The 26271-nt window shown below is 36.3% G+C and overlaps 1 protein-coding gene across 1 annotated transcript in view; it reads left to right on the top strand.

Moving 5' to 3' along the window:
* The first annotated feature begins 8024 nt into the window (after positions 1-8024).
* The window catches only part of CNBD1 (cyclic nucleotide binding domain containing 1), a 417888-nt gene continuing 399641 nt past the window's right edge, over positions 8025-26271 (top strand). The window contains 2 exon segments of the mRNA XM_057736982.1: positions 8025-8114; positions 8948-9035. Of these exon segments, the coding sequence (XP_057592965.1) occupies positions 8025-8114; positions 8948-9035 (178 nt within the window).

Raw genomic sequence — 26271 nt, 5'->3', positions numbered from 1 at the left:
CACATGTGCCTCTCTCTAGTTGTGGCATGCAGGCTCCAGAGCACATGGGCTCAGTAGTTGCAGCATGCAGGCTCTCTAGTTGTGGCACAAGGGCTCTGGAGCATGTGGGCTCAGTAATTGCAGCATATGGGCTTAGTTGCCCCATGGCATATGGGATCTTAGTTCCCTGACAAAGAATTGAACTCATGTTGCCTGCATTGGAAAGTGGATTTTAAACCACTGGACCACCAGGGAAGTCTCTGGTTATCTATTTTAAAACTCCAAATTTATCTCTCCTCCCCAATTTTCCCCTTTGGTTGCCACAAATTTGTTTCCTAAGTCTGTGAGTTTGTTTCTGTTTTGTAAAGAAGTTCATTTATTATCTTTTTTTTTTTTTTTAGTTCTGCATATGAGCGATATCATATGATGTTTGTCTTTCTCTGTTTGACTTACTTAGTATGAGGATATCTAGGTCCATCCATGTTGCTGCAAATGGCATTATTTCATTCTTTTGAATGGCTGAGCTAAGTAATATTCCATTGTATATATGTATGTTAAATGGGATTGCTTCATTAATTTCTCTTTCTGATCTTTCATTGTTAGTGTATAGAAATGCAACAGGTTTCTGTGTATTTATTTTGTATCCTGAAACTTTACCAAGTTCACTGATGAGATCTAGTAGCATCTTTAGAATTTTCTATGTATAGTACTATGTCATCTGCAAACAGTGACAGTTTTACTTCTTTTTCTTCTCTGATTGTGGTGGTTAGGACTTCCAAAACTATGTTGAATAAAAGTGGTGAGAGTTGACATCCTTGTCTTATTCCTGATATTGGAGGAAATGCTTTCAGCTTTTCATCATTGAGCATGATTTGACTGAGGTTTGCCATATGTGGCCTTTATTATGTTGAAGTATATTCCCTCTGTGCCCACTTTCTGGAGAGTTTTCATCATAAATGGGTGTTGAACTTTGTCAAGAGATTTTTCTGCATCTATTGAGATGATCATATGGTTTTTATTCTTCAATTTGTTGATGTGGTGTATCACACTGATTGATTTGTGGATATTGAAAAATCCTTGCATCCCTGAGATAAGTCATGGTATATGATCCTTTTAATGTATTGTTGGATTTGAATTGCTAGTATTTTTTTGAGGATGTTTGCATTTATATTCATCAGTGATACTGGCCTGTAATTTTCTTTTTTGTGTGTTATCTTGATCTGGTTTTAGTATCAGGGTGATGGTGGCCTCAGAGAATGAGTTTGGGAGTGTTCCTTCCTCTGCAATTTTTTGGAAGAGTTTCAGAATGATGGGTGTTAACTTTTGTAAATGTTTGATAGAATTCCTCTGTGAAGCCATCTGGTCCTGGGCTTTTGTTTGTTGGAAATTTTTTAATCACTGTTTCAATTTTGGTACTTGTGATTGGTCTGTTCATATTTTCGAATTCTTCCTGGTTCAGTCTTGGGAAATTGTATCTTTCTAAGAATTTGTCTATTTCTTTTAGGTTGTCCATTTTATCAGCATATAGCTGCTTGTAGTAGTCTCTTATGATCCTTTGTATTTCTATGGTGTCAGTTGTAATTTCTTTTTTCATTTCCAATTTTATTGATTTGTGACCTCCCTTTTTTATTGATGAGTCTCACTAAAGGTTTATCAGTTTAGTTTATCTTAAAGAATCAGCTTTTAGTTTCATTGATCTTTTCTATTGTTTTCTTCATCTCCATTTATTTCTGCTCTGCTATTTATGATTTCTTTCCTTCTACTAACTTTGAGTTTTATTTGTTCTTCTTTCTCTAGTTGCTTTAGGTGTAAGGTTAAGTTGTTTATTTGAGATTTTTCCTATTTCCTGAGGTAAGATTGTATTGCTATAAGCTTCCCTCTCAGAATTGCTTTTGCTGCGTCCCCTAGGTTTTGGGTTGTTGTGCTTTTGTTTTCATTTGTCTCTAGGTATTTTTTTTTCCTCTTTGATTTCTTCAGTGATCTATTGATTGTTTAGTAGCATATTGTTTAGCCCCAAAAGTGCTTTTGTTTTTTACATTTTTTTCCTTGTAGTTGATTTCTAATCTCATAGTGTTGTTATTGGAAAAGATGTTTGATATGAGTTTAATTTTCTTAGATTTACGGAGGCTTACTTTGTGGCCCAGCATGTGATCATTCCTGGAGAATGTTCTATGTGCACTTGAAAAGAATGTGTATTCTGAAGCTTTCAAAATGGAATGCTCTATAAATTAAATATCAAAAGTCAATCTGGTTTAATGTGTCATTTAAGGTCTGTGTTTCCATATTGATTTTCTGTTCATTTATTTTCTGATCATTTCATCATCAGTGAAAGTGGGGTGTTAAAGTCCCCCACTATTATTGTGTTACTGTCAATTTTTCCTTTTATGGCTATTAGCATTTGCCTTATCTATTGAGGTGCTCCTATGTTGGGTGCATATATATTTATATTGTTATAACTTCTTGGATTGATCTCTCAATCACTATGTAGTGTCTTTTTTGTCTCTTGAAATAGTCTTTATTTTAAAGTCTATCTTGTCTGATATGAGTATTGGTACTCCAGCTTTTTTGATTTCCATTTGCATGAAATACCTTTTTTAAGGTAATTATTGATATGCACGTTCTTATTGCCATTTTGTTAATCATTTGGATTTGTTTTTGTAGGTCTTTTTCTTTCTTTCCTCTTTTCTCTCATGATTGATGACTAAGTTTAGTGTTGTGTTTTGATTCCTTATTCTTTCTTGTTTCCATATCTATTGTAGGTTTTCAGTTTGCTGTTATCATGAGGTTTTGATATAGCAGTCTATATACAAATAAGATTATTTTAAGTTGCCGGTCTTAATAAATTTCAAATGTGTGTCCAATAGCTTACATTTGTACTCTCCTCTTCTCACGATGCAGGTTTTGGTATTGTATTTGTGTGTGGATGATTTCCTACATTTACTGTATGTTTTCCTTTACTGGTGAGCTTTTCCATTCATAATTTTCTTGTTTTTAATTATAGCCTTTTCTTTTTTACCTAGAGAAGTTCCTTTAGCATTTGTTGTGAAGCTGGTCTGGTGATGTTGAATTCTCTTAGCTTTTGCTTGTGTATAAAGCTTTCGATTTTTCTGTTTAATCTGAATGAGAGCATTGCTGGGTAGAGTATTCTTAGTTATAATTTCTACCATTTCATCACTTTAAATATATTGTTCCACTGCCTTCTGACCTGTAGAGTTTCTGCTGAAAAAAATCAGCTGATAACCTTATGGGAAATCCCTTGTATGTTATTTGTTGCTTTTCCCTTGTTGCTTTTAATATTTTCTCCTGGTCTTTAATTTTTGTCAATGTGATTACTCTGTGTCTCTGTGGGTTCTTCCTTGGGTTTATCCTGCTTGGGACTCTCTGTGCTGCCTGGACTTGGATGACTGTTTCTTTTCCTATGTTAAGGAAGTTTGCAGCTATTATCTCTTCAAATATTTTCTCCAGTCCTTTCTCTTGCTCTTCTCCTCTGGGACCCATATAGTGCAAATATTGGTGCATTTAATGTTGTCCTAGAGGTCTCTTAGACTGTCCTCATTTCTTTTCATTCTTTTTTCTTTATGCTGCTCTGCAGAAGTGATTTCCACCACTCTATCTTTCAGCTTACTTATCCGTTCTTCTGCCTCATTTATTCTCCTAGTGTACTTTTCATTTCAGCTATTGTATTGTTCATCTCTGTTTGTTTGTTCTTTAGATCTTCTAGCTCTTTGTTAAACATTTTTTCTATCTTCTCTATTCTTGCCTCCATTCTTTTCCCAAGATCTTGGATCATCTTTACTATCATTTTCTGAATCTTTTACAGGTAGATTGCTTATCTCTAGTTCACTCAGTTGTTCTTCTGGGGTTTGTCTTGTTCCTTTGTCTGGGACATTTCCTCTGGCATCATATTTTATCTAACTTTCTGTGATTGCAGTTTCCATTCTGCAGGGCTGTAGTTCTTCTTGCTTCTGCTGTCTGCCCCCTGGTGGATGAGACTGTTCTAAGGGGCTTGTGCTGGCTTCGTGATGGGAGAGACTAGTGCCTGCCTACTGGTGGGTAGAGCTGAGTCTTGTCCCTCTGGTGAGTAGGGCCATGTCAAGCAGTATGTTTATTGGGCAGCTGTGGGCTCAAGATGATGTTGGGCAGCCTGTCTGCTGATTGATGGGGCTGGGTTCCCTCCCTGTTGGTTGTTTGGCCTGAGGCATCCCAGCACTGGAGCCTACAGGCTGTTGGGCAGGGCCAGGTCTTGATGAGAAAATGGCAGCCTCCAGGAGGGCTCATACCAATAAGTAGTCCCCAGAACTACTGCCACTAGTGACTTTGTCCCTGCAGTGAGCCACCATCACCCCTTGTCTCCACAGGAGACCCTCCAATACCAGCAGGTAGGTCTGGCCCAGGCTCTTATAAGGTCGCTGCTTTTTCTCTGGGTCCTTGTGTGCACAAAACCTTGTGTGTGCCATCCAAGAGTGGAGTTTCTGTTTCCCCCAATCCTGTGAAATTCCTGCAATCAAATCTCGCTGGCCTTCAAAGCCAGATGCTCTGGGGGCTCCTCCTCCTCATACCAAACCCCCAGACTAGAGAGCCTGATGTGGGGCATAGCACTTTCACTCCTGTGGAAGAACTTGTGTTTTTCCAGTTTGTGGGTCACCCACCCGGCAGGTGTGGGATTTAATTTTTTATCATGATTGTGCCCCTCCTACAGTCTCACTGTGGTTTCTTCTTTGTCTTTGGATATAGGATATCTGTTTTGGTAGGTTCCAGCATTTTTTTTGTTGGTGGTTGTTCAGCAGTTAGTTGTGATTTTCGTGTTTTCATGAGAGAAGGTGAACTCACCTCATTTAATTCTTATAACAAGTCCTATAAGATTGAGCTATTATGGTCACTAAACAGGAACATAAATATATAAACATATAGAGAAGACTAAGAAAGATGAGCTAATACTGATTGGACAACTGTTTTCAACAAGCTGCATTAAGTGATCTCTATTTTTTTCCATCCTTCAAAATAATCCTATGGATAGATATATTTCCATTTTACCTACAAGGAAATTGAGGCCTGTAAATAACTTTCCATGTAGGGCAGAGCAGGTTAATGGCTGAAATGGCATCTGAACTTCTGTCTGCTTGAACTTTCATATGATAATAATATACATAGAAGAGTTCTATGGTTTACTGTAAGTGATTCATTTCTTTCCATTGGTTATTGGTGAAGCTCTTAGCTAGGAGTGGCTTATCAGTCTTAGTTCTTGCTTCTTCTTTGTTCTTGTTTCCTAGTTTCTGAGTCAAACATTGATCCACTTTGCCAGTACTTGGGGATATTTTCTGTGATTGTTCAGGCTTTTGCTTGTCGACTCTCTATGATTTGCTGTTTAAGAGTTAAATGACTGACCTAAGGGTTACACAAGCATTGGAAATGTGACTAGTTAATTTTATTCATCTAATTAAGCTACTTGGATATAACATATGTTATACTTGTGGATCTCTAGACTGACAGGGAAATTGTTTTGTTAAATCTTTGAGATCCTCTATTAAATCATGCAAGTTTATCTTGTTAACTTATCTTTCCTAATAAATAAAGTTTACAAATATACCAGAATAAAACACTCAAAATAGGTCTTAGTTCACAGTTGCAGTGATTAGTGCAGCTCTGGAGAAACTAGCTTAAATGCAGAGTAACAAATTATACAAATGTGTTTAGCTACATCTGTTGAGAAATTTGGTTCCCTTCTTCAGGTAAATAAATAACCCATTGAAATAGAAGAGCACATTTTAGTGATTGCAATTTAATATGCACTTAAAGAATATGTACATCTATGGCAAGTGCTGTGAATATTTGTACCTGAATGGACTATTGCTTAGGTCCATGTAGGGCAAGAGACTGGCACAAATCAAAAAAAAAAAGATTTTTTGGTTATAGGTAGTATCTTATTTATACATGATAGATAAATAGATATTCATATGCATGTACACCAATTTATCATTGCCAGTTGGGTCCAGAAAACAGATTTGTTTCTTTACTAATGTATTTATCAATATGTCATCCACTTATCAGTTGGAGTTTAAATTGCTTATGAATTTATCTCACAATAAAAGTTACCATTTGGGAGGACATAAAAATTACACCTCAGAGCAATTTACAATAAATGAAACAACAGAATTTGTCATAAGTTAATGACAATATTTTTGAACTGTGTACTCATTTTTGTACTCATTTTTTATTAGCAAATTTGACACAAATTGAAGTAGGTGTACAAATTTCCATGTTTCATTTCCATACATTTCCATATATGAATGAATAAATAAATAAATAAATATTGTACTTTATTAATTGGGGTAAGAATATATATAGATTATATACATTCTAGTTAATTTGAATATTATTTTTAATCATTCACCTGAAAAAATATGTACATATATAAATATATTTATATATTAATGATTTCCTTTTTTTGCAGTTATTATAGGCATGTGTATATGTAATTTATAGACTGTCCTTTCAAAGGACAGATTGGCCAATTATGAGATATGTAACACTTTATTTTATATAAATGTTTTGTATCTAACCAATTTTAATTTGTATAAATATTTTGATAATTGTACTGTAAAATACAAATATATGTATTGAATTGCTTTAATTTTAATTAAAGCATTCTTCTCTCTGGAATTAATTCATTTGAAATGTTAATAGTCTATAGAAAATTTTCATGGTAAATTTGGTTATTATTATTGGTTTTTGTGATATGGGATGGATACCTAAGCTGTATCTAGAGAAACAAACCTGTAATATGCTACTGTGGACTAGCAGGAAGGGTTGAATCCATATAAAATGAATGTTTGAGAAAAACTATTTAATGTATTTTAAACATTTTTAATCCATGTAAATTCTAAAGGTTTACCTCAGCAATAATAATAATATCATTATTACTAGTAAAAATGATAATTGAGTGATTACTATATCTAGAACCTGTGCTAAGACCTTTATATTCATTTTTAAATTTAATGTTCATAACATTTGTATGAAGTATTATCATTACCTTTACTGTGTAGATTGGGATATTAAAGCTAAGACAGATTAAGTAATTTGCACAGGATAATTTTACAAGTAAGTGTTTGAGAAGTGAGTAGATGTCTGAGGAATATCCAGGAACGGACAAAAAATTTCATACATCTGTCCATCAAAGACAAATCAGTGATTATGGTATTGTTCTTGGAATAAATTTTAAAGAATATTCAGAATATATTGCAAAGACTAATCAAAAACATTTGGGGGAAGCTGAGTTTGTGATTTGTTGGATTCTCTCTGAACATATACCAGCAGATACTAACAGATGTTCACACAAAATCATGAAGATTACATAGACTTAAATAACATGAAGTAAGCTTTTTTAATGGCTTATTTTGCTGTTTCTTCCTTACTGTTCTTGTTTACTTGCATTGTCACTTTATATATATATATACATATAAATATATATATATATGCACACACACACGCATACATATTTTTCAGTTGTTTTCAAGAAAGGTCCAATTTGATGTGAAATTATTATGATGTTAATTACCTTTCAGGGCATACAGTCTTTTTGTATATGATATATAGAAAGGAGAAAAGGTGAAAATTTAGAAAAGAAAGGAAAAGAACTAGAAAATAAACAAAAAATAAGAACTTATGAAATTGGAACCAGAAAGGAAATTGATGTCTGAATTTGGGCCTTAGAAAACTTCTTTTCTTACATTCGTTTGATCAAAACTACTTGGCAAAGCAAAAAAAAGAAAAGAAAAATCTAACATAGTAGCCCCATCTGTTTAAAATCCATGAAAAATGCAGGAGTACTTTATAATTAACTTTTATAAAGATGTCCTTGGTTCTCTGAGTTTTAAATGTAAGATTGGGAAGAGAATGGATCTGGGACAGTCTGTCAAATGAAGGCATAGGAGTTCCCAAGGGGTTACAGTTGGGATGGCTAGGTGTCATTCTGAGGTGGGAGCCATACAGCCATACAGGTAAAGGTAGCTGGCTAGTGTGGAAAAAATACAAGATTAAAAGCAATAATGAGCCTCAGCAAATTTGAGTCTACACTGAATCCAGGGTTTATGAAACTGGGGACAAGAAAATATACTCAACTGAACAGTTATGGTGAAGTAAGTTTATTGTGCAGAGGCAATTTAATAGGAACTGTTGCAAGATAAATATTACTTCTGTAATACAACTAAAGTTTTCAATTCTGGTTATTAAAGTTTTCTAGATGAAGTTGATCTATAAATAGTTATCACTGTATATCAGACTCAGGAGTCAGTCACAGTCCTTTTGTGCATAACCCATTATAGTTATGACACCAGAAAATATTCTTAAAGGCCTTCAGATATGATGCACAAAAATCAAAGATACATTAAGATTCTAAATCCTAGCCACTGTAATGAGCTTAACTATTATGAAGCAGCAGAAAATCAGGAAAACATATATCACGCTCTAGCAGAATATGGTGAGTTTATTGGTGTCTGATTGTTAGAAGGTATGTTTTACTCTGTGTATGTCGCCATGGAGAGCAGTTTAAATATCCTGTTGCTGCTGCTTCAGAAAGTACTCAACGTAGACATTTAGCAAGGTGAAAAAGGCTCTGGACAATGGAAGACCAATGACATGAATTCTTCCTTTACCTAACCCAGACTCATGTGTGCTATTGATTCTGCTATATCTGCCTGTACATTCCTATTTCCCTCTTCAGTCCTGCTACTCACTGTGGCTCACAAAGCCTCCTTCATAAGTTCTACTAGACTAGAATATCATTCTTCCTGGTCTAGGTTTCACTCTCAGAATGCTGTACACACACGTAGAAGAACTGTGAACATGAAGGTTCCGTAATATTCAACCTATCAGGGAGTACCTTGAGGGTTCTGCTTTGTGATTCCTCAAGGAAAAGAGTGGTCATTTGCCTCTCAAATAGCCTCTGCTCAGCTGCCTTTGAGCCGTCAAGATACCCATGTCTTCTCTTCCAGCATCCATTTTGTCTCACATGATAGCTGTAAGCAATGTGCCTCCTCCTCCACTCTGCAGTATTCCAAGTGAGTGGGGAAAACCTAGAGGGTCTGCCATTGTTTTTAGCGTACTTACCCCAGACAAAAAAAGTGGGGCATTTGAGGGTTGGTAGGAACACTGGGAGTCTTATTGACAGCATAGTGGGATGGAAAGAACATAGATGTGCCAATCCTGCTTGTTCCTCCTGAAGCCATTTCCATTTTGTAGGTCTCCAGTATTTTACGCAGTAAAATGAGTGTCTTTATGAACTCTCAGAGCTTCAAATAACAAATCCTTCTATAGAGGAGAGGAAAACAAAGGCTTAGAGCGGTCACTCGACTTGCCAATGATCAGCGCCCTTGTTTCTGACAGGTCTTCTGGTGCCTACCCAGAATTAGTTTTACTGCCCTTCATGACTAATTAATACATAATTTTTATTAGGGGAGTTCTTATTTAAATTTTTCAAGAGAAAAAAATAATTCCCATTATCCTTGCTCTGAAATTTATTCCCATTTTATTTTAATTTTGTAGTTATTGATTTATGATAAGAATTATAAATATAGAGTTAAATATTTTGAAGTCTATACAAATTACAGTAGTTTCTTATTTTATATAGTCAGCCTAACCCAGAATATTTTTGTCAAGGCTTCTCTTCATAGCTATGAAGTTTATAGATCTCTTATTTGGTCACCAATATACTGACTAATAACATGTAATAGTTGCAGTGATAGCTGAGATTTAAAAAATCTTTTAGATACCAGCAGTACTAATTGTGACTCTTTCAACTTCAATAAAGCATTTACCTTATTATTTTAATACTCATTGGGTAGATTTCTGGTATCGATTTGAAAAATCTAACCCATCTATTCTTTTATTTTCCTGTGAGGTGACTCTTTTATGTATACATACTTTTAAATTAATGATCATAGTCTCCAGGGAAAAAGTTGCCAGAGGCAGGAGTTGATACCCTTTGAAGGGCTATACTTATGTCTTAAACAGCATTAGACAAAGTCCTTAGGTTAAAGTAAATTTATTCCTACATGTTACTTTTATATGTTTTTATTATTTCCATGAAAAATTTCTTGTATGTAGTCAAAGTTATATTTCAATGCGAGTTGAAATAAATATTAAATGTAATTTTGCCAAAACCCACAGTTTCTACTGTATAGAAAGAAAGTCACCCTAAGATGGTTTCTTTTTTTAGCAGCTTAAGAAGTGCAGTAGCTGCAAGTTAAAAGATCAAATTAATTTAGAATCAATGGGATGAGATGTGTGCTACCCTCTGTAGTGTCTCCCAAGGACACTTAACTTGTGTGAAGTGATTAAAAGATGAAAAATCAGCAGCAGTTTAGATCTCAGAACTGAATAGAGCATAATGGAAAGCAGTGGAGCTCCCAATTTTCCCTTTAGAGGTTCCTGCTTGATGTTCTATGTGTGACTTCTCTTTGGAGACGTGTCCTGCTTGCTCAGTAGCTGTGTCTTTGTGCTAACTCTAGCAAGTCGGCAACTTCCCTTCAGCAATTGTCACTGCCAAAACAATGACCTCATGAAAGCGTATGTGAGGATGTTTTCAATCCATCATATGACTGAACCTGAAGTATAAAGGAGATATAAAAGGGAGTGATTCAAAATGTAATGGACATAAATAGGAAGGTTTGGTTAAGGACCTTAAAGAAAACCTAGGCATCATATACATTGGGGTTTACTTTGAATGCGGTTAGCCAGGTTATGTTTAGGGAGTCATGTCTATATTCTCTATAAATTTTATATGTGAATAATGTTTATTGAGGGCTTTCTATAAACAATATATAACCATTTTGCATGTTATGTTGTTATTTGAAATGTTATTTCATTTATTTCCCACAAGAACCTATGAGCTCTGTGGTAGGCAGAATAATGGCTCTCAATGATGTCCACGTCCTAATCCTCTGAACCTGTGAAGATGCTTTGCTTCTTGGCAAGCAGATTGAAGGTTGCAGATAGAATTGAGGCTGCTAATCAGCTGACTTTGAGATGGGAGAGTATTCTGGATTATCTGGTGGGCCCACCATAATCACAGGAGTCCTTATAAATGGAAGAAGGAAGACTATGAGTCAGATGCAGGATGAGAAAGCCTGGACTGGCCCTTGCTGTCTTTGAAGATGGAAGGGGGCCATGAGTTAAAGAATTCGGGCAGCCCCTAGAAGCTGGAAAATGCAAAGAGATGGATTCTCCCCTAGAACTTCCAGAGAGAATGTAGTTCTGCTGACAACTTGATTTTAGTTTAGTGAATCCTATTTCAGACTTCCGACTTCCAGAACTGTAAGATAATAAAATTGTGTTGTTTTAAGCCAGTAGGTTGGTGATAATTTGTTACAGTGGCAATAAAAAACTAACACATGGTCTATTTTACAGTCAGGCATAGTGAGGCTTAAGTTTCATGTTAAAGTTCACATAGTTGTCAAGTGGTAGAGACTCTTCATAGTATCATCCACGTAATGAATTTTCTCTCCTCATGAAAACAGCAACAAAGTCAGCAGCACTCTGGTTTCCCCCTCGCCTACTACCCTGAAATCTCCTGCACAGTTTACCAGATAAAAGATGGTTATGCATTTATTGAATTTTGCCATTTTTGCTAGTTTGACACTCTAGATTTAAGGAAGAGAACATATCACGCATCTTCAAACACCCCTCTAGTTCTGTCTCTGTAACTCTGAAATTCAGACTCACAAACACTCCAAGTAGTTAAGCTTCTTGAGTCACTTACAAATGTTTTCTTTTCAACTTTCAAGTCTTCTTCTTCTGCAGTCTCTGACTTGTGTCTCTGGATTCTTCATGGCGTGCTTACGCTAGGAAAGGGGTGATGGTTCTCAAAAGCAAAAAAGTCATGCCACTTTTTACTCTGGATGAAAATTGTTTTAAGAATCTTACAGTTGGCAAAACTTGCAATAGTTTTACCACCTTCATGAAATAGCATCTGGTCTGGGACCCTTTTTTAAAAAATTTTATTATCTTTTTTCAGGAGTGGGGGCTTCATTGCTGTGCATGGGCTTTCTCTAGTTGTGGTGAGTGCGGGCTACTCTTCATTGTGGTGCACTGGCTTCTCATTGCGGTGGCTTCTTTTATTGTGGAGCACAGGCTCTAGGTGCTCGAGCTTCAGTAGTTGTGGCTCAGACTCTAGAGCGCAGGCTCAGTAGTTGTAGCACATGGGCTTAGTTGCTTCACGGCATGGAGGATCTTCCTGGACCAGGGCTCGAACCTGCATACCGTGCATTAGCAGGCAGATTCTTAACCACTGCACCACCAGGGAAGCCCTGGGGACATAAAACCATTATTATTAGAAATTGATTTCCTGAAGAGACAAAAGGAAGAAAGATGTTTTAAATTTTTTTAAGGAGACAGGGAGTTGTACTTTAGCATTTGGCTGGAGGAAACCCTTTCATACTCATGATTAGAATTATGGTCCAGTTAGCTACCCTTTTTGGGTTAATAAGCAATACCGTTATTTTATTCATGCTGAGAAAGGACAATTTCAAAAATGTGCTTTACATTTTGCCTGCTGGTTTATCGGGGAGAAAGAATTTCTGTGCTTTAACCAAAGGGTTTTGTTTGTTTGTTTGTTTGTTTTTCCCAGTAACAAAAGGCTTTCAAGTTCACAAGGTATTTGTAGGTATGTTTTGCTTGTTCCAACATATGAGGCTGTAGACGAAAAAAAAAGTGTTCAAGAGAAGACCAGAGACACTTGAAGACATTTAGAAACAAGATACTACTCCTGAGTGAATGTTTTCCTTTGTTCTTTTTTTCATTTTATGGGCATACATTTATAGACAACCTGAAAAAGTGGTGTCATCATTCCTAACACTTCACAGGCGTTTCCTGTAATGTGAGAGTTTTCAGTTCTTTAACAGCTAAAGATTAAAGGAGTTTCAAGATACGTATTTATCCAGAAAGGTGAATATTGCTCCATTTTTGTTTTACACCATTCAAATCCTAGGAGTGCAAGTAAGAAAAAGGAGGGCTTATCAGTGAAGAAGCAGACTTTGTAATGTATAAAGAAAGCAAGGTTGAAAAACAGATGAAAGAGATGAGAATGGATATTCCAAGAAGGAATAAAAGATGGAAAAAGTGATTGAATGTTTGTGTATGTCCCTGTGTTTGTGTAATCAATAATAGGCAATATGGAAAATACCATCAGACAATTTAGGAAAGGAAATATTCAAAAATTATTTTCTCTATTTTTCAGTGTAAAAGTCACTTTTATCTTTTTTTTAAATCCCAAAGGAGAAAAGATGAATGTTTTATTGAAAAAGCACAGTTTCTACTTTTTTTCTTACCATTGTTAAAACTATCTCAATGTGCTCATACTTTCTGTTAGAAAGTCTCGAATGGCCTTTAGAAATTGTTATATGACAACTTAAACTTGAGCTTAATCATGACTGGGGTATTCAGGCAGGAAACCTTGAAGTAATTGCAATGCATTACAAATCAGTTCTCTCCACTAGAGGTCACACAAGGTCACCCCTCAGTGTCAGGCTGCTGCTCTGTTTTCAGCAGTCTCAGAAGTACCTCCTGCCATCAGGATCAATCCCCCAGCCATCTGGATCCTCTGTCACCTTCCTTCCAACATATATTGTAGACCAGATTTCTTTTCTGATATGATGATTAAAAAATGAATTTGATCATATTAACTCTCTGCTCAAATGTTATCAGGGTCTTGCCTCCAAAACTCAGATTACAAGCCATTTCCCTCAATCTGGCATTTAAACTTTTCATAATTTGGCTAAAATCTCTTTCATGTCCTAGACTTTCCGCTGATATTGATAGAACTCTCCATTGCAGCTAAAATGCTTTGATTGATGTTCTTTAAACCCATCTGCATCACTGCTCAGGGGAACAAAAGGGCTTTCTGGGTCCAAGTAAACATTCACATGACCATATTTGGCACCTGTGCTCAGAAGGATATAAGATAGAATCACAGTCTTCCAGAAGGACAGAATCAGGTGTTTGCCTTTTGTGGAAGCAGTTCTCACAGCTGCCTTGGCAGTGGCCCACATAGTCCTCTTTGGCCCCCCAGGTGCTAGTTCAGGTTGAAGGTAATGAGAGTCACAAAGGGCAGGGCTAAATAGCCCATTAAATCTCATACCTGCTGGAGCCAATCTTTATAGCCAATGCCTATAAAAATTCCGTAGGCATCATTCCCTGCATAGAACCTCTCAGTTACAAGAATCACTATTACTTAGGGAAGCTGATTTCAGTGGCTCTCCATCAGGTATTTATAGATCATCTCATGTTTGTGCTGGTCCAGGTGCAGCTCATCAATCAGGGATCATTGTTTTCAGAAGCAATGTTACCTAGCAATCTGGTTAACACTCTGTATCTGGTCTCTAGGAAATAGAGCTGGTGAATTCTCATTGCTGAGGCGAAAGTTACTCCTTGAGTTACACCATCACATTCCTCACCATAATCTCCTGCCTTAGCTCATGTCTCCTCTGGGGTTCCCTTCTGTCTTGCTCTATTTGTTCCTATCATTCCAGTTCTTCAAAGTTCTGCTCAATGACTTTAATCTCCACAAAGTCTGTATTGTCTGCTCCAGTGTGAAGCAATCTCTTCCATACCTCTAAACGTCCTTAGCCCTTTCTCTGTATCCTTTCTATCCTTATCACCTTCAACTTCACTTAGAAACCTCATATACTTGTGCCTTAGGGCTATGATTCTAATTAGATGAATATCTGGAAATAAGTGGTTATCCTTCACATTTGTTTCTCCAATGCCTAGCATTCAAGTGTTTAGTAAATTGACAGAAAAATGAACAAATCTCCCACAAATTATGGGAGTTTTGGTGAATAGTTCTCTTTTACAAATTATTACTTAAATAGCATATGCATCATGCACAAGAAAATATTAAAATTTGAGTGAGTCTTCCTCCCAACTCACACCCCTGATCTTATCCTCAGAGTATCTATCATAAAAAATCTTTTTCTTGAAATTTTCCATGCATATTTATGTTTGTATGTGTATATATTCATTTCAGTGGTTATATTTCATTGTATGAATACACCAAAATGCTACTAATGGATGTTTAAATTATTGTGTCTCATCTTCAAATCCACCCTTCTGTATTCTGCTTTCTGAGGTTGGGGCTGGGACTTGGCAAGCCAGTTGTTCTCAGGCAGCCAAGTGACTTCCTATTAAGCTCTGTCAATAACTGGTGTTAGAGGGGGATTGAAAGGCAGGAGGGAAGTTGAGGGAAGTGTTTACTCTTTTGATTTCTGTTTCTGGTTTGCTTCTCCTTGTGAGTGTCTCTCCAGCAAGGTAACTTTTTCACCTAAGCCATGGCTGTTTGTTCCAGTAACAGCAGTTAATTCCATTTGCAGTTTTCCCAACATTCTCAGAAATAGCCCCATCGCACCCCTTCAAAAATCCAGTGCCAGCTGCTTATGTCTTGTCCTCAGAGGGACATGTTTCAGCTTTGTAGGGCCATTGCTCCAAGCTTCTAAGTTTTAGTAATTAAACCTCTTTCCATTGCTTCATCAGAGGAAATAGAGGTGGCAGATACTTTCTGCATGATATTTGGTGTATGCTCCCTTCTTCTTTCTTCTCAGTTTTCTAATACCTAACACTTTTTTATATCAGTTTTTTCCATTAAAAATACTGATATGGTTTCTGTTTCCTGGCTACTGGATCCTAACTAATTTGGTGGGAATTTGCTTCTAGCAAGTTTTGCTGTTAAAATCAAATAAAGTAAACATCCTATATGTACATTTTTAAGTTGGTAAGCAAGTGTTCTAATAGAACTGCAAGGCCAAAGGATGTGTGCATTTTAAATTTTGATAACTACTGAAAAATTGTCTTCCAAAGAGGTTATACTATTTCCAGTCTTACCATCAGTGTTTGAGAACTTCTACTTTACATTTTTACTAATATCATGCATTATAAACCATGTTTTGCCAATAAATTAATTGAAAACAGTTTTAATTGCTCTTTAAGTTTAAAGAGTGAGGTTTAGAATCTTTTCATCTATTTGTGGCTATTTGTATTTATGTGAACAGGCTGTTTATGTCCCTTGCCCATTCACTGAGGTTTATTTTTCCTTTTACTAAAAAAAACAACTCTTTGTTTATAAAAGAAATTAGCCCTTTGGCATATACTTTACAAATATTCTTCTCAGTTCGCATTTTTCTTTATGATTTTTGTGCCCTACAAAGGTTTTAGAATGCTTGTGTAGTTTTTGACCTCTGTTATTGATTCTTGCTTATAATGTCATTTTCCATGCCAAGATTTAAACAATTCCTCCACACTTTCTCTTAGAATTTATATAGTTTTATTTTTCAATATTAAGCTTGTTAAATATTTGGTGCATCTGGAAATTATTTTGAATACACTTACTTTAGAATAGTGATGTAAGGCTACAACATATTTTTGCGAGTGACCAACCAACTGTTCTAACACCATTTGTTGAGTAATACTCTTTTTCCTGCTAATTTGAAATGCCAGTTTTTATTAAATACTAAAGTTTTATATGTATTCTGGATCTACTTCTGGAATATATTATTTACTTTTTCCATTAACCTCTTGTCTCCTTATGCATTCATTTTGAACTGTTATAATTTTGAAGCATTATATTTCAATATCTGGTAAGATTAACCTTTACTGATCACCTTTTTTCAAAAGACCTTTTCTGGCTATTCTATTTTTATTTTTCTGTGTGAACTTGTGGACTATTTGGGCTTCTTCAGCAAATAAACATTTTGGTATCTTTTTTTTATTATTATTTTTTTGGGGGTACACCAAGTTCAATCATCTGTTTTTATACACATATCCCCGTATTCCCTCCCTTCCTTGAACATTTTGGTATTTTAATTAGAAAATGTGCTAAATTTAAAATTAACTTATGAAGAATTGACATCTTTGTGATATTGAGTCTTCCTACTCAGGAATTGGTATCTTCATTCAATCTTTCTACTTCAAAGTTGTGCAAGTGTCCTTTTATGACACAATAAAATTTACTCCTGGGCATTTTACTTTTTCCTTGCTATTATGAAGATCTTTTTCTCATTATGTTTTATAACTATAAAAGTCATCATATGAGGAAGCTATTGAATTAAAAAAAAAAAATAGGACTTCCTAGTTGGCACCGTGTTTAAGAATCCGCCTGCTGATGCAGGGGACACGGGTTTGAGCCCTGCCCTGGGAAGATTCCACATGCCATGGAGCAACTAAGCCTGTGTGCCACACACACAAAAGAAATAAAATAAAAAAATAAAAGATTTAAAACCACAATTTTACAGAAATGTTGTAAATTCAATATAAAGAAATATATTTTTCCAGAGCCATTTGATACTCCATCATCCTTAAGTATTTTAGTATGTATTTCTTACAAATAAGGACATTCTCTTATTACATAATCATGATACATTCATCAAAATCAGGAACTTAACACAAATAAATTACTATAATCTGATTCTTGATCCCATTAAAATTTAGCCAATTGTTCTGATAATGTTCTTTACGTAAAAGGATCCAACTCAAAATCTCACGTTGCATTTCATTGTCCTGTCTCTTTGGTCTCCTTTAGTCTGGAATAGTTTCTAAGTTTTCCTTGCCTTTCATTATCTTGATGCTGGGAGTTACAAACCATTACTTAGTAGAATATGCTTCAGTTTAGTTTGTCTGATATTTCCTTATGATTAGATTCAAGTTAGAGATCTTTGGCAGGAATGTCATAGAAATGATTCTGTGTTCTCCTTCCATCTTACCAGGTGGTGGCACCTAATTTCACTTTAATCAGTTGACTAAGGTGGTACACAGAGAGTTTCTCTGCTTAAGTTTACTTTTTCCCCTTTCGTAATTAATAAGTATTTTGTGAAAAAGTATTTTGAAAGTATATAAATATCCCATTTCTCATCAAGTATTTAATTAATCTATGTAAAATTATGGTTTCCTAGTTTATTCAAGGGGTTTTAATGAATTACTATCATTATGTATTTTGATGTCCAAATTACTTAATTGTTCAGTCTGGCCACTGGGAGTGCCTTCAGTGTGGTTTAAGCATTTCCTTGCTTTCTGGGGCAGTAAGATTTTTCAGGTTCATCTTGTATTTTCCCCCACCTGATCCTGCAGACCAGCCATTTCCCCAAAGAGCCCTAGATTATTTTAATGCAGAATTGGATTTAAAAATCAAGATCTGGGCACTATGTGTGTTCACTGATGTTAGAGTGTCACTGCTTCTGGGCCCTCTCAGTGGACAGATCTAAGAAATAAAAATTTACATTTATGTTTGTTTGCTTATCAATTTATATCTCTTGAAAAACATGAGTTTACAACAATTCATACAATTCCAATGCCACACTAGAGTCATTTTGGTCTTCTCTATTTGTTACTCTCTTCTTTCAAGCAAGAAACCTTGCTCCTATTAACCTTAATACATTGGATCACTTCCCCTGTGTGTAGTCAGTCTTTCATACTACTGCCACCCCATCCCCACTAAGGGTCCTGTGCTCGGCACTGGCATATCATGTCTCTGTCCTACCTCCCACCTTTGCTCTCCTTACCCCTCTTGGCCTCTGATATTCTGCACAGGCCCACCCCACATGTAGATGTCCACCACGCCCTGGTCTTATCCACTGGGATACCCCACCATTCATTCCACACCTACAGCTGGCATTGATGCCTACCTTACTCTACTACCCCAGTGGTTTTGTGACTCATTTCTTCAGAGAAAGGGGCAAGCTATTGAATATTTAGTTACTTTCATAATTAACCACTTCAGTCAATACCCTAATGGATTTCCAGTCTATGCAATTCTGTTTTCTACTTATATAATTAAAATATTATCAATTATTTCTCTCTCTCTTTTTTCAGTCTTTTTTATTACATGTTGTAGGTATTGTATTTATTGCAAAATAGAGGTCTGAGGCAGCCCTGTGTCAAATAAGTCTACTGGCACCATTTTTCCAACTGCATTTGCTCACTTCTTGTCCCTGTGTCACATTTTAGTAATTCTCACAGTATTTCAAACTTTTTCATTATTACTGTTATATTTGTCATGGTGATTTGTGATCAGTGATCTTTTTGTCTCTTTTTTTCTAGTTTTTATAACCACGTATTCCTTTTATCAAATTGTGTTGCTTGGTACTTCCAGACGTGTACAACACTAGTGGATATTTGTATCCTATGCCTGAATTTATGCTATTGCTTCTAGTGTTTCAACATTAAACCTGATTCTGTCTTTTGGTTTGATATATTCATCAAGTTAAGAAACTTTTTTCTACTTAAATTATTTAAAAACAATATTGAATTTTATTGAATACTTCCGTATCTGTGGAGATTATGATTTTTAAAATGTGATAAATTACATGATTATATTTTGTAGTTGAAATTTCTTGGAATTACTATGATAATTCTTATTTTTTTGTGTGGTATTACTATGTTAATATGTTTCTGGGCACCAAAAACTTATAATAGTCATTGTTATTTATACATGAGATCAATCTCTGGCTTTCTTTTTCACACTGTAATCACATTTGTGGGTATCATTATTTTGCTTGCTTCATCAAAGAAATTTGGAAGATTTTCTTCTCTGTGTTCTGAAACATTTAACTAGCATTAGAATTATTTCTCCTATAATGGTTTGATAGAAATTGCCAGTGATAACACCTTGGTTTGGTATATTTGTGTGTGTGTGTATTTGTGTTGTGTGTTGGGGGGGTGTGTGTGTGTGTGTGTGTGTGTGTGAGAAAAAGAGAGAGAGAGAGAAACTGCTGTGATTATTTTCCACTTTTTTCAAGACAATTTATTTTTTTAGGTTTTCCCTCCTTTATAGGGTCAATTTAGGTAATATGCATTTTCCTGAAAAGTCACTCATTTTTAATCAGAATTTTAATTATTTTGGTATATAGTTGTGAAAAATACTTTGATTACCCTTATAATGATACTTATAGTTAATTATTTCCCAATTATATTTCTGACATGGAGTACACATGACATTTTTTTCCCTGTTTAGATAAGACAGTAGTTTATTTTTTCTCTTCGAAGAACCAGCTCTTGGATTTGTTTACATTTCTACAGTTTTTCTTGTTTTATAAATTCATTAATTCCTAGTTTTCTATTTTCTCTTTCATTTCTATTTATTTTAATTTTCTTTTCCTAAATTTTTGAGTCTAAAGCTTAATTCTTTCTCCTTTCTTGTAATATCCTTTGGGGAATGTACTTTTCCCCAGAGAAAGACTAATCACATTCCATTGGTTCATGAAAGTATTCACTATTTTTACTTTCTTGATATTTTATAATTTCAGTTTTGCTATGCTCTTTGATTTAAGAATAAATTTGGAGGAGAAAAGATGGCGGCGAAGTAGAGGGACGTGGAGTGCATCCCTCTCCACAGATGCATTGGGAATGCATGGAAGGACGCAGTAATTCCCACAGAGAACCAGCTGAACACCAGCAGACGGCCTCGGACACCAGAAAGGACCGTGGGGAGCCCGACATAGCCGGTAGGGAGGCATCTATGAAGGCTCAAAGAGGGTGAAGCGGTGGAGCTGTGGCAGACGGGAGGGAGTGAGAAACATATGGAGGGTCCGCAGCGCAGCTCAGTGTTCCCGGACCGAGACATCGATCCGCGGCTGAACGGAGGGTCCAGGAGCAGGAGCGTGGGAACCGGAGAGCTGGTTCAGGGTGAGAAACATTGTTGCCAGTAAGGTGAGGGACCGAGAGGACAGGAGGGAGGAGGTCTGCGGAGAGGAGTGCCCGTCCCTGAGAGCTGCCCGGCCATGATGGCGGCTGGAGGCTGCAGGCTCACAGACGGCAGGGAGGAGCTGCGTGTAGCCTCTCTCTCTCTTTTGGCGCCTCTGCAACAGGCAGTGGAGAGACGCCCGTGGGCCACCTAAGGCACTCAGGGATAACAAGCACCCTCAGGCACTCGGGCGGGGCTAGATTAAAACCCCTTGCAATGCCTGCAGCAGGGAGGCTGCCAAGAGAAAAAAAAAAAAAAAAAAAACAACAGCAACAGCAACAAAAAAACCCTGAGAGAGGCCCAACTCTAAGACTTTCTGTTTACGCCTGAGCCAGCAGCGTCCCTCTGCAACAGGCACCTCCAAGCCTGACTGAAACAACAGTGCGCCACTGCTCACTCACTCCCAGGAGAAGGAGCCACTATTGTACCCTCTCCCTCCCCACACACCGAGGCTTACAGACGAACAATAAAGAAACCTCTGCTGGTCACAGAATAATGCAAAAAAACCCAAGGCAAGGAGAAGGACACTTACAGCTGAGATGCTAAGGAAACAGAAATAGTAGTATCAATACCTATTGAACTGGTCCCTTCTGGGATCAGTTCTGGATTTTTTTTTTTTCCTTTTCTCTCTCTCTTTTTTTTCCTTTACCTTATTAAATACGATCTTAGCCCTAAGGGATCTACAAGTTTTATAACATAATTTTTTAATGATATTTTTTATTCTGGTTTTTTTTTTTTTTTTTTGCCTTTTTTATATACTTCTATATCTAGCTAAGTTTTTGGTACTACGGACAATATATCTTTCACACTTTCCTTTCATCCCTATCTTTTATACATTTCTATTCCTTTCTCTTTCTTTGCATATTTCCAACCACATTATGCTCTTCTGTTCCCCTTTCTTCCAGCCTTTTTAAGTTTATTTTATCTTAACATACTTATAAGCAACACTAGCGGTCTGCTCAGACTCCTTGCTCTATTCTCCAGATGATACACTGCCTTGGTATTTAATATTAGGCTTTTGTCTTTATCTTAGTTCTTAGTACAGTTGTCTAATTACATTCAGAGAATCTCCATTCTCTCTGGTGGTACTCTGGCTCTTTTCTATATTTGATCCTAGCTTACAAAATCTCCTTGGATTAATGTTTGTATGTGTAAGGTGTTATTTGTTTGACTGTTTGCTTCTGCTTTTGTCTCTGATTTGTTCCATTTCAGTTGTCAATTTCTGTTGGGTTTCTCTTTGACTATCTGATAGCACACTGGGGTTCTGTCAGGTCTTTCTAGAGCCTTATGTCCTAACGGATTCAGTAATTTTGTGTCTTATACATGTATGTGTTTCCTAGACTTAATATTTGTTTAATCCAATACTTGGACATTAGTCTGAGGCTTGGACAGTCTTCTATAAACACCTCTATCGCCAGGACAAGCAACCCCAAAAGTTTGGACAACCATGAGGAAACAAAGAAACACCATGCAGGCAAAGGAGCAGGAAAAAAACCCACAAGACCAAATAAATGAGGAGGAAATAGGAAAAATGCCTGGAAAAGAATTTAGAGTAATGATAGTAAAAATGATCCAAAATCTCGATAACAAAATAGAGAAAGTACAAGAAACAGTTCATAAGAATTCAGAAAAACAAACAGCAATGGATAACAAAATAACTGAAATTAAAAATACTCTAGATGCTATAACCAGCAGAATGACTGAGGCAGAAGAACGAATAAGTGAGTTGGAAGATCAAATGGGGGAAATAAACGCCACAGAGCAGGAAAAAGAAAAAAGAATAAAAAGAATAGAAGACAGTCTCAGAGACCTCAGTGATAACATTAAGCATACCAACATTCGAATTGTAGGCATCCCAGAAGAAGAAGAAAACAAGAAAGGGTCTGAGAAAATATTTGAAGAGGGTATAGTAGAAAACTTCCCCAACATGGGAAAGGAAATAATTCACCAAGTCCAAGAAGCACAGAGAGTCCCATACAGAATAAACCCAAGGAGAAATACACCAAGACACATATTAATCAAACTAACGACAATTAAACACAAAGAAAAAATATTAAAAGCGCAAAAGAAAAGCAACAAACAACATATAAGGGAAAACCCATCAGGATAACAGCTGACCTCTCTACAGAAACTCTGCAGGCCAGAAGGGAATGGCAGGATATCCTGAAAGTCCTGAAAGAGAGAAACCTACAGCCAAGAATACTCTACCCAGCAAGAATCTCATTCAGATTTGAGGGAGAAATCAAAAGCTTTCCAGACAAGCAAAAGTTAAGAGAATTCAGCACCACCAAACCAGCCTTACAACAAGTGCTAAAGGAACTTCTCTAAGTAGGAAACACAAGAAAAGGAAAGCACCTACAAATACAAACCCAAAACAATTAAGACAATGGTAATAGGAACACACATGTCAATAATCACCTTAAATGTAAATGGATTAAATGCTCCAACTAAAAGACACAGACTGGCTGAATGGATACAAAAACAAGACCCTTCTATATGCTGCCTCCAAGAAACCCACTTCAGACCAAGGGATACATACAGACTGAAAGTAAAGGGATGGAAAAAGATATTCCATGCAAATGGAAGTCAAAAGAAAGCTGGAGTAGCAATACTCATATCAGACAAATTAGACTTTAAAGTAAAGACTATTAAAAGAGACAAGGAAGGGCACTACATAATGATCAAGGGATCCATCCAAGAAGAACATATCACAATGGTAAATATCTATGCCCCCAATATAGGAGCACCTCAATACATAAGGCAAATGCTAACAGCTATAAAAGGGGACATCGACAGTAACACAATTATAGTGGGAGACTTGAACACCCCACTTACATCAATGGACAGATCATCCAAACAGAAAATAAATAAAGACACACAAGCTTTAAATGACACACTAGACCATCTCGACTTTGTTGATATTTACAGGACATTCCATCCAAAAACGACAGACTACACTTTCTTCTCAAGTGCACTTGGAACATTTTCCAGGATAGATCACATCTTGGGTCACAAATCAAACCTCAGCAAATTCAAGAAAATTGAAATCATATCAAGCATCTTCTCAGACCACAATGCCATGAGACTAGATATCAATTACAGGAAAAAAACTGCAAAAAATACAAACACATGGAGGCTAAACAATTCACTCTTAAACAACCAAGGAATCACTACAGAAATCAAAGAGGAAATCAAAAAATATCTAGAAACAAATGACAATGAAAACACAACAACCCAAAACCTATGGGATGCAGCAAAAGCAGTTCTAAGAGGGAAGTTTATAGCAATACAGTCCTACCTTAAGAAAGAAGAAAATGATCAAATAAACAACCTAACCTTACACCTAAAACAACTAGAGAAAGAAGAACAAAGAAACCCCAAAGGGAGCAGAAGGAAAGAAATCATAAAGATCAGAGCAGAAATAAATGAAAAAGAAAGGAAGGAAACCATAGCAAAAATTAATAAAACTAAAAGCTGGTTCTTTGAGAAGATTAACAAAATGGATAAACCATTAGCCAGACTCATCAAGAAAAAAAGGGAGAAGATGCAAATCAACAGAATTAGAAATGAAAAAGGAGAAGTAACAACAGACACCTCAGAAATACAAAAGATCATGAGAGACTACTACAAGCAACTATATGCCAATCAATTGGATAACCTGGAAGAAATGGATACATTCTTAGAAAAATACAATCTTCCAAGACTGAACCAGGAAGAAATAGAAACCATGAACAGACCAATCACAAGTACGGAAATTGAGGCAGTGATTAAAAATCTCCCAACACACAAAAGCCCAGGACCAGATGGGTTCACGGGTGAATTCTATCAAACATTTCGAGAAGAGCTAACACCTATCCTTCTCAAACTCTTCCAAAATATTGCAGAAGGCGGAACACTCCCAAACTCATTCTACAAGGCTACCATCACCCTGATACCAAAACCAGGCAAAGATGTCTCAAAAAAAGAAAACTACAGACCAATTTCACTGATGAATATAGATGCAAAAATCCTCACAAAATACTAGCTAACAGACTCCAACAGCACGTTAAAAAATCATACACCATGATCAAGTGGGGTTTATCCCTGGGATGCAAGGATTCTTCAATATACACAAATCAATCAACGTGATACATCATACCAACAACTTGAAGGATAAAAACCATATGATCATTTCAATAGATGCAGAAAAAGCTTTTGACAAAGTTCAACATCCATTTATGATAAAAGCTCTCCAGAAAATGGGCATAGAAGGAAATTACCTCAACATAATCAAAGCCATATATGACAAACCAAAAGCCAACATCATTCTCAATAGGGAAAAACTGGAAGAATTCCCTCTAAGAACAGGAACAAGAGAAGGGTGTCCACTCTCACCACTATTATTCAACATAGTTTTGGAAGTTTTAGCCACAGCAATCAGAGAGGAAAATGAAATAAAAGGAATCCAAATTGGAAAAAAAGTAAAATTGTCACTCTTTGCAGATGACATGATATTATATAGAGAAAACCCTAAGGACTCTACCAGAAAACTGTTAGCACTAATTGATGAGTTTAGTAAAGTAGCAGGATACAAAATTAATGCACAGAAATCTCTTGCATTCCTCTACACGAACAATGGAAGAGCAGAAAGAGAAATGAAGGAAACTCTCCCATTCACCATTGCAACAAAAAGAATAAAATACCTAGGAATAAACCTGCCTAAGGAGGCAAAAGATCTGTATGCAGAAAACTTTTAGACACTGCTGAAAGAAATCAAAGACGACACAAACAGATGGAGGGACATACCATGTTCCTGGATTGGAAGAATCAACATCGTGAAAATGACTGTACTACCCAAAGCAATTTACAGATTCAATGCAATCCCTATCAAATTACCAATGGCATTTTTCACAGAAGTAGAGCAAGAAATCTTACAATTTGTATGGAAACGCAAAAGACCCCGAATAGCCAAAGCAATCTTGAGAAGGAAAAATGGAGTTGGTGGAATCAGGCTTCCTGACTTCAAAGTATACTACAAGGCCATAGTGATCAAGACAGTATGGTACTGGCCCAAAAATAGAAAGGAAGATCAATGGAATAGAATAGAGAACTCAGAAGTAAGCCCAAACACATCTGGGCACCTTATCTTTGACAAAGGGGGCACGAGTATACAATGGAAAAAAGACAGCCTCTTCAATAAGTGGTGCTGGGAAAATTGGACAGCAACATGTAAAAGAAAGAAATTAGAACACTTCCTAACACCATACATAAAAATAAACTCAATATGCATTAAAGACCTACATGTAAGGCCAAACACTATCAAACTCCTAGAGGAAAACCTAGGCAGAACACTTTATGACATCCATCAAAGCAAGATCCTTTTGGACCCATCTCCTAGAATCATGGAAATAAAATCAAGAATAAACAAATGGGACCTCATGAAACTTAAAAGCTTTTGCACAGCGAAAGAAACCATAAACAAGACTAAAAGGCAACCCTCAGAATGGGAAAAAATAATTGCCTATGAAACAACGGACAAAGGATTAACCTCCAAAATATACAAGCAGCTCATGCAGCTTCATACCAAAAAAGCA

Source organism: Hippopotamus amphibius, chromosome 5, assembly GCF_030028045.1.
Source record: "Hippopotamus amphibius kiboko isolate mHipAmp2 chromosome 5, mHipAmp2.hap2, whole genome shotgun sequence".
Lineage (NCBI taxonomy): Eukaryota > Metazoa > Chordata > Mammalia > Artiodactyla > Hippopotamidae > Hippopotamus > Hippopotamus amphibius.
Note: the sequence above shows the minus strand (reverse complement) of the source record. Positions and strands in the feature narration are given on the sequence as shown.